Here is a 9,931-nt window from a genome sequence, read left to right as displayed (position 1 = left end):
CTTTCTTCACCATTCTGATGAGAAAAAACAAAAGAGAGGCGCCTCTGGGTGTAGACTAAAAACAAATTTTATTCATAAAAGATAGTGGCGATGAAACTCACATTTTGGAAGTCATGAATAAAATTTGTTTTTAGTCTACACCCAGAGGCGCCTCTCTCTTTTGTTTCTTCTCGGGATTTTGGAATCTGGTTTCGGTTCTTGGTGAAGGCAGCCCTACTTGTGGACTTACCATCCTTTGGATCCCTGGCTTTTCTCTTATCCCATTATGACTGTGATATAAATATCATCATACATATATATCCTTCATGTGGTCGGTCTGTTTACCCATTCACCACATTTACCAAGTTTTAATATTTTACATACATTCTTTTTGGTTTCACATGTGATACTTCCTTTTACCATTTATGTATGTACATATATATATATATATATATATATATATATATATATATATATATATATATATATCCTTTTGCAGACAGGGAGGATTTTAATTTTAGTTTTATTTTTTGTTGTTCTTATTGCCATTTCCAGTTTTTTGCGCCTCTACTTGCATATTCCCCATTCTGATGCTTTGTTTGAATTTCAGCAAGTCGTCTTCACCATGTCTAGGTGCCTAAATGCATTGAGTTGCTGCCATGTGATTGGCTGATTAGCAATTTATGTTACCAAGCAATTGAACAGGCGTACCTAATAAAGTGCCCAATGAGTGTGTATATATACACTGTATATACAGTATCTCACAAAAGTGAGCACACCCCTCACATTTTTGTAAATATTTTATTATATCTTTTCATATGACAACACTGAAGAAATGACACTTTGCTACAATGTAAAGTAGTGAGTGTACAGCTTGTATAACAGTGTAAATTTACTGTCCCCTCAAAATAACTCAACACACAGCCATTAATGTCTGAACCGCTGGCAACAAAAGTGAGTGCATCCCTAAGCGAAAATGTCCAAATTGGGCCCAAAGTGTCAATATTTTGTGTGACCACCATTATTTTCCAGCACTGCCTTAACCCTCTTGGGCATGGAGTTCACAGGTTGATACTGGAGTCCTCTTCCACTCCTCCATGACGACATCACGGAGCTGGTGGATGTTAGAGACCTTGCGCTCCTCTGCCTTCCGTTTGAGGATGCCCCACAGGTGCTCAATAGAGTTTAGGTCTGGAGAGATGCTTGGCCAGTCCATCACCTTTACCCCCAGCTTCTTTAGCAAGGCAGTGGTCGTCTTGAAGTTGTGTTTGGGGTCGTTATCATGTTGGAATGCTGCCCTGCGGCCCAGTCTCCGAAGGAAGGGGATCATGCTCTGCTTCAGTATGTCACAGTACATGTTGGCATTCATGATTGCCTCAATGAACTGTAGCTCCCCAGTGCCAGCAGCATTCATGCAGCCCCAGGCCATGACACTCCCACCACCATGCTTGACTGTAGGCAAGACACACTTGTCTTTGTACTCCTCACCTGGTTGCCGCCACACACACTTGACACCATCTGAACCAAAAGAGTTTATGTTGGTCTCATCAGACCACAGAACATGTCCTTAGTCTGCTTGTCTTCAGAAAACTGTTTGCGGGCTTTCTTGTGCATCATCTTTAGAAGAGGCTTCCTTCTAGGATGAGAGCCATGCAAACCAATTTGATGCAGTGTGCGGTGTATGGTCTGAGCACTGACAGGTTGAGCCCCCACCCCTTCAACCTCTGCAGCAATGCTGGCAGCACTCATATGTCTATTTTTAAAAGACAACCTCTGGCCTACTGACATCATCCATTGCTCTACTGACACCGTCCGTGTATATATATACACGCATGCACACACACACACACACACACATATGTGTTTGAGCTTTGAGGTGCACACCCTTATGCAATAGGCTGTGCACACCTGTGATCTTGGCCACAATGCTGCAGCTCAGTTTCAGGGTCATGGCAATCTTCTTATAGTCTAGGCCATCTTTTATTTTTTCCAATAAAGATTTTTATTGAGAAAATGATTGATGAATGACATGAGGAGGGGGGATAGAGGGAGGGAGCGAAAAAAAAATGGGGGGGTGAGGGGGTAAGGGGGTTCAGATTATTTCACCGGAGGATAGATGTGTAAAATATCTCGTGGTTCAAGGTTGTACCTTCCTTAAAGATGTCTCCTCAGGCTAGTCTACATCCATGTATCAAGAGCTTAAGCATGCTTGGTGGGAGAAAACCAGATATAATGTCCTACTATGTTCAAGAACTGGGTACTGAGGTCAAGGATCTGTAATCATTTATCGTGTTATCAACCGTTTTGCATCTTAGCAAAAGAATCTGAATATTTAAAGAGAAACCATGATTTCCATAATTTGTGGAATTTTTTGCTACCCTGTTTCCCCGAAAATAAGACCTAGCGTGATTGTCGGTGATGGCTGCAATATAAGCCATACCCCCCAAATAAGCCCTAGTTAAAGTCCTTATAGGTCTTATTTTCAGGGTAGGGCTTATTTTCAGAGAAACAGGGTAGGGCTTATTTGGGGGGTAGGGCTTATGTTGCAGCCATCACCGACATTCACGCTAGGTCTTACTTTCGGGGAAACAGGGTATTCTCGGAAGCCATGGCCATGTTTCTTCCATTTTGTATAAGGCGTCCACAGCGGAAAGCCATTCTGCCACTCTGGGTAGATGTGTTGTTTTCTAGTGTTTGGGGACAATTGCTTTTGCTGCATTTAACATGTGGCGCACTACGGATTTTTTGTATTTGCTTAGCGAGTAATTAGAAATATGCAACAAGCAGCATTCTGGAACATGTTTCAGTTTGGTTTCTGTGATAGAGTAGATCTCAGTACAGACACCATCCCAGAAACTGCACAGAAGTGGACAGTCCCACCAGATGTGCAGCAGGGTACCTTTATCAGAACCACAGTGCCAGCATACATATGACATGTCTGGGTACCATGCATGCAGCCTGGCCGGGGTAAAATACCAATCCGTTAGTATCTTATATGACGTTTCCTGAGTACTGGAGCTGATAGAACATTTGTGGGCAAGCATACAAGCGTTAAGTCATTGTTCATCCGTAAAGTTTTTCTTAAAAGCTACTTCCCCCTCCTTCTTATGTTTACAGGGTAACCTATTTTTGTTGGATTGCAACCAACTGTACATCAGAGAGGTTGCTTTTCCGACTGGGTTTCCCGTAATACATAGTTGTTCAAAAAAAGTCATCTCCCGCAAGAAATGTTGCCTGTTGTCTGAGCAGAGAACATAGTCATGTAGCTGTCTACACTGCCAATACGTGAATCTAGGCCATCTTTATGTAGAGCAACAGTTTTTTTTTTCAGATCCTCAGAGAGTTCTTTGCCATGAGGTGCCATGTTGAACTTCCAGTGACCAGTATGAGAGAGTGAGAGCGGAAACACCAAATTTAACACACCGGCTACCCATTCATACCTGAGACCGTGTAACACTAACGAGTCACATGACACTGGGGAGGGAAAATGGCTAATTGAGCCCAATTTGGACATTTTCACTTTGGGGTGTACTCAATTTTATTGCCAGTGGTTTAGACATTAATGGCTGTGTGTTGAGTTCTTTGGAGGGGTATGTATGTATTTATATAGATATATGTATATACACACTGTATATATGCAGTTGCAGTAGTTATGCCTTGATTTGTTATACAGTATTTATAGTTATATTTTTATTATGTGTTAGGTACAAAACTACTGTATGAACATTCCACCCTAACCACATTCACATGCCACCATCTGAAGCAGGTGAAAACGGCAAAAAAGATGTCGAGTATGCAGCAAAAATTGATTTAGAAGAGATACCAGCTACCATCATCCCCAGTGTCCCTCCGAACCCGGCCTTTGCATTGGTGAATGCTTCAGACTATATCACACATCCCTAAAATATTAGCCCATATTCTTAACCATTTTTCCATTTTTATCATCTGTGGTGACCATTTCCCATGCTTCCTCAAATAACCATGCCACTGCCTTCCACGTGAACTGACCCTGGCCTGTTTTATCAACTACGCTTCTGCCTACTGCTTGAACTGCTTCCGTGTGAACTGACCCTGGCCTGTTTTATGGACTTTACTTTTGCCTACCGCTTGGACTGATCTGTTGCCCTGCTACTGTAGTACACAGGGGACTCACATGTGAGGGGCTCAAGAAATGTTTTTCCAGATGGAGAAAAATGTTTTTGTTGTCTCCGGGTTTCGTAAATTAGGGTCTGGAGTCCGGAGGCTTCATAGAGATTTGGGTGGGTCGAAGCCTCTACCCCTGTGCCCCTGTGCACAGGTCTTACCTGATTGCGGCCCTCAGCCTGCTGCTGACTTACTGCCACTATCCCCGTGCCTGCTACCTGGACTATGGAAATAATTAGCTGTAGCAAGAGGCAGTATGTTTATGAAGGGCTGGGGAGCAGAGTACAATAATGAGTGCAGGCAGGTAATGGTGTACCAGGACCAATATTATGGCTGTGCTGGCTGTCTCTGCCTGGACAATTTCTATGGACAAATGCTTTGGCTGTGGTGACGATATCCTTGTGCTTACTATAGACAATATTCCTGCCTGCTGCCTGAATAATTACTATGTTGCTATGCACATCCCTGCCTGCTGCCTTCTGTCTGGACCAATTCTCTCCCCTGGGGACACTATTAAACCACAGGTAATACTTTTTTTTTTACCTTTTCTTCAATAGAATTTATTTTGGAGTGTAATGTTTGGTATGTAAATGCTATGTGTTAGAAATAAAAGGGCCTTCAAAAATAATAGGTTGTCAGGAAATTAGAAGTGTAATTTATGCTTGTAGAATGCCTGAAGGTGCTACTTCAATAGTGGGCCTCTGTATGTGGTCAGGCTGTGTAAAAGTCTCACACATGTGGTATCACCATACTCAGGAGGAGTAGCAGAATGTATTTTGGGGTGTCATTTTTGCTATGTACATGCTATGTGTTGGAAATATCTTAAAAATTGACAACTTTGTGGAAAAAAAAATGCGTTTTCATTTTTCCCCCACATTTTCCAAAAACTTCTTGGAAAAAATGAACCTTTCAAAAGACTCATTATGCCTCATAGATTATACATTGGGGTGTCTGCTTTCCAAAATGGGGTCATTTTGTGGGCGTTTCCATTGTCCTGGTGCTCCAGGGCCTTCAAAAGTGTAATAGGTGGTTGAGAAATGAGATGTGTAATTTATGCTTGTAGAATGCCTGAAGGTGCTACTTCACTGGTGGGCCTCTGTATGTGGCCAGGCTGTGTAGAAGTCTCACACATGTGGTATCGCCACACTCAGAAGGAGTAGCAGAATGTATTTTGGGGTGTCATTTTTGCTATGTGTTGGAAATATCTTAAAAATTGACAACTTTGTGGAAAAAAAAATGCGTTTTCATTTTTTCCCCACATTTTCCAAAAACTTCTTGGAAAAAATGAACCTTTCAAAAGACTCATTATGCCTCATAGATTATACATTGGGGTGTCTGCTTTCCAAAATGGGGTCATTTTGTGGGCGTTTCCATTGTCCTGGTGCTCCAGGGCCTTCAAAAGTGTAATAGGTGGTTGAGAAATGAGATGTGTAATTTATGCTTGTAGAATGCCTGAAGGTGCTACTTCACTGGTGGGCCTCTGTATGTGGCCAGGCTGTGTAGAAGTCTCACACATGTGGTATCGTCATACTCAGGAGGAGTAGCAGAATGTATTTTGGGGTGTCATTTTTGCTATGTACATGCTATGTGTTGGAAATATCTTAAAAATGGACAACTTTGTGGAAAAAAACTAAAAGGTGTACTAAAGCGCTGATATGAACTAGTAAATAAATAAATAAGTGACAAATACTAGAAGATGGCCAAATAATATAGCTGCAATTATTGTGTATGTGAACTGATACCACAACAAAACACAAAAAAATATTATTTATATTCAGAATGTATAATGTGCTAATATTAACCTCCTCTATTAACCTCCCAATATAACACGGCGTGACCTTCTAATGGTTAATCAGTAAATCATGTGCAAAAATAAGCAAATGGAACCTATTATAAATAACATCACATCCTTCACCATAACAAAATCCTATAACTAAATATCAATGTGATAATAAATTATTAAACACAATAAAAAAGAAAGAAAAATGAGATATATTAATGTGATGAACCACAGTGCATAAATATCTCAATAGGACAGCATACCACTGTGAAGAAATGTCTTTGGTGATTGCTGAATTTGGACAGGTTTCAATGGGCAACCCCAGTGATAGATGGCTTGCTCATATATTCAGCTGCTCATTAGCATGGGCTGGCTTCTGGCTTTCAAAGAACTTCCACAGTATGAAACAACAAAGAAAGAGACCATTGCGCAGATAGTATATTAAATATTCCCTATAAGCTAAGGGAAAACTTCACTCACACTTTCCAGCAGAATTAATCGCATATGGTAAGGTCAGTTGCATACAGCTAAAAGCTGGTATCTCCTCACACACCAACAGTGTACACACAGCACTGCTCGTCACTGGCTCCTCCCGACTGGTTTCATCACTAGACACGTGACTTTTTCAAGGGTCCGTTCAAAAGACTCATTATGCCTCATAGATTATACGTTGGGGTGTCTGCTTTCTAAAATGGGGTCATTTTGTGGTTATTTGTACTTTCCTGGCTTGTTAGTGTCTGAAGAAATTAGATAGGTCTTCAGTACATCAGGTGTGATCAATTTTCAATGATTGGCACCATAGCTTGTAGACTCTATAACTTTCACATAGACCAAATAATATACACTAATTAGGGTTATTTTTACCAAAGATATGTAGCCGTATAAATTTTGGCCAACATTTATGAAGAAATATTACTAATTTGCAAAATTGTATGACAGAAACAAAGAAAAAGGCATTTTTTCACCAAATTTTCAGTCTTTTTTTATTTATAGCACAAAAAATAAAAAACCCACTAGTGATTAAATATCAGCAAAAGAAAGCTCTATTTGTGTGAAAAAAGGGACGCAATTTTTATTTGGGTACAGTGTTGCATGACTGAGTAATTGTCATTCAAAGTGTGAGAGCGCTGAAAGCTGAAAATTGGTCTGGGCAGGAAGGGGGTGAAAGTGCCCTGTATTATACCAAGTTAAAGGAAGCTTCTAAGAAATATGAAACATTGTATAATTAGTGATTTATAGGTTACATAGAAATGCACATGAGGGAGCATAAAATCGAACGCATTTGGCATGCTCATGCACGCAGCCATGTTTGGTCAATATAAGCCGTTTTGTCATCTTCATGCACACATCAATAAAAGTCACAAATTCCTTGCAGATAGTATTCCTGATGTAATTTAAACAGAGGCGTAACTAGAACCTTCAGGGCCCCGGTGCAAGAAACTATGATGGGGCCCCCCTGCCCCCTTCCATCCGAGCCTCGGGCCTCCAATTTTGGGAGGGTTCCAAGCACATCCTCCCAAAAACGTGCTTCCCATATGCCCCGTTGACATGCATCCAGCGCAATAACATGTAAACAGACTTGCCGGTTATCCGCAGCCCTTTCCTCCCACGCTGTGTCTGTGTTAGGAAAGGACTGCCGTTAACTGTCAAGAATGTCAGTAAATTGTTAATAATTGTTGATAATCAGTGCCCCAATCATCAATGCCATCTATCAGTGCTCATCAATGCCAAATATTAGTGCCCATCAATGCTGCCTATCAGTGCACATTAGTGCCTCCTATCAGTGCTGCCTATCCGCGCTCATCAATGTGGCCTATCTGTGCCCATTAGTGCCTCCTATCAGTGCTCATCAGTGAATCCTAACAGTGCCCATCAGTGCCTCCTATCAGTGCTCATCAGTGCCCATAAATGCCTCCTATCAGTGCCCATTAGTGCCTTCTATCAGTGCCCATTAGTGCCTTCTATCAATGCCCATCAGTGCCTTCTATCAGTGCTCATCAGTAAATGCTATTAGTGCCCATCAGCGCCATCTGCCTTCTTGGGACAGCACAGCTCTGAGCGGAGAGAGTGTCTTTCATGGAGAAGCAGTACAGAGACACTGACGTTCTATTTCCCCCTCCGTCCGTCCTCTCTCACACGGGATGACAGAGAACACAGCCAATCTGCTCCCCCTTTCCCCCCCTCCAGTCTCCCACGGGCAGTCAAGTGTGAAGCTAACGAGCTCACATTTCCCGCGGAGCACACAGGAGGGGGGAGGGGGGAGGGGGAGAAGGGAGAGCAGATCGGCTGTGTGTCCTCTGTCATCCTGTGCGAAAGAGGACGGGCGAAGGAGGAAATAGAATGTCAATGCCGGTGTCTCTGTGCTTCTGTTCCATGAGAGACAGGCTCTTCGCTCAGAACCGTGCTGTCCCGAGAAGGCAGATGGCACTCATGGGCACTAATAGCATTCACTGATGAGCACTGATAGAAGGCACTGAATAGTAAATCCGCTGGGCCCCTCACCCACAGTGGCGGAATGCCAGGGCCCCGTCGCAAGTGCGACTGTTGCGACCCTGGTAATTCCACCACTGAATTTAAAGCTGTTCTGAGTAGCAAGGTACCCACAGCATCTTTGTTACAGTTGGATTTTTTTGTTAAGTGAATGAACATATCAAGGTGTTCACTGAAATCTGTTGAGTTAAAGAGAAAACAAAGATACTGAAGCATTTTTCATCCTCTAATCTTACAACATTTAAATCCTTGTTTCATAGCCCTCTTTACATCTTCATTTTTTAAACTGTAGATGAGGGGATTCAGTAATGGGACAGCAGCTGTGTTCAACAAAGAGAAAAGTTTATTAAAATTCAAGTTGTTCAAGGAATTTGGTCTTAGGTATTGGCTGGCGAGAGTCACATACAGCAGGAAAACGACTGTAAGGTGTGAGGAACACGTATAAAAAGCTTTACGCCTTCCACTGCTGGATGTTATCCTCATTACGGCATGAAGGATGAAAGCATAAGGCACAATGGTTAGTAGGAAGGGACAAGTTGAAAGGACTAGGGCATAGGTAAAAATGAGAAGGTCTATAATGGAAGTATCACTACAAGATAGTTTCACCAGAAGCATAATGTCACAGAAGAAATGGTCTATTTCATTCGATGTAAAGCATGTAATCCTCGAAATGACCACAAGATGAGGAATAATTTCTAGGAAACTCAGCACCCAACAAAGCATAGCCAGCAAAGCACATACTACTTGGTTCATGGCCAAATGATAATGTAATGGGTTGCATATAGCCATATATCGGTCATAGCTCATGGTGGTCAGAAGTAACAGCTCAACACATACCAATGATATAAAGACATACATCTGTGCCACACATGGTATAAAAGCCATGCTTCTGTTTCCTGTTATGAAGGCGAACATAATTTTATGTAATGTAACAGTAGCAGATATAATATCCACCACTGATAAATTACTCAAAAAAAAGTACATTGGCGTGTGGAGATGATGATCTATAGAGACCAAGAGAAGAATGGTCATATTTCCACCAAGTGTGATTACATAAATAAAAAGAACCAGAAGGAAGATTGGAACCTGCAGCTCTGGAGTGACTGAAATCCCTTTAATGACAAAATAGTCTGGTGAAGTCCAAACCGTAAAATTAATAGATAACATTTAAATTTAGCTCTATTAAGATATAAAAGACATATTTAAATGCAGCTCCATATTGATTAATATATCCTTAAAATTGTTTTTTAAATGCAAACCATTCAAGGAGTTGAATCATACTTTACCTCATGAGCCTTTTGCAATCTTCTATACAGCAGAGCTCAGACCGGGAGAGGAAAAAGTAGTGCAAGGAGCCAATAAGTTGTGCTTTAGTGCTCATGTTCTAATAGCAGAATGGGACAGAGTTACAGAGAGAGTTTCTTAGTCTGCTGCTTCTCCTTTAACTGTCCAGTTAAAGGTTTGGGTAGGAACAAGGTCTGTAAGAGTTAGACCTCATTCACATTGGGTGATTTGATCCATACCCCATGCAGAGCCATG

The 9,931-nt window shown here is 41.6% G+C and overlaps 1 protein-coding gene across 1 annotated transcript; it reads right to left on the bottom strand.

Annotated features, from left to right (window-relative positions):
* Positions 1-8,611: 8,611 nt before the first annotated feature.
* On the bottom strand, positions 8,612-9,559 carry LOC141108952 (olfactory receptor 8D1-like). The gene has a single exon (XM_073600913.1). It carries the CDS (start codon positions 9,557-9,559, stop codon positions 8,612-8,614), a length of 948 nt encoding a protein of 315 aa, XP_073457014.1.
* Between the last annotated feature and the right edge of the window lie 372 nt (positions 9,560-9,931).

The sequence above is a fragment of the Aquarana catesbeiana genome, linkage group LG09 (assembly GCF_042186555.1).
Source record: "Aquarana catesbeiana isolate 2022-GZ linkage group LG09, ASM4218655v1, whole genome shotgun sequence".
In the NCBI taxonomy this organism is placed as follows: domain Eukaryota; kingdom Metazoa; phylum Chordata; class Amphibia; order Anura; family Ranidae; genus Aquarana; species Aquarana catesbeiana.
The sequence above is the reverse complement of the archived record's forward strand: the minus strand, read 5'-3'. Positions and strand labels throughout refer to the sequence as shown.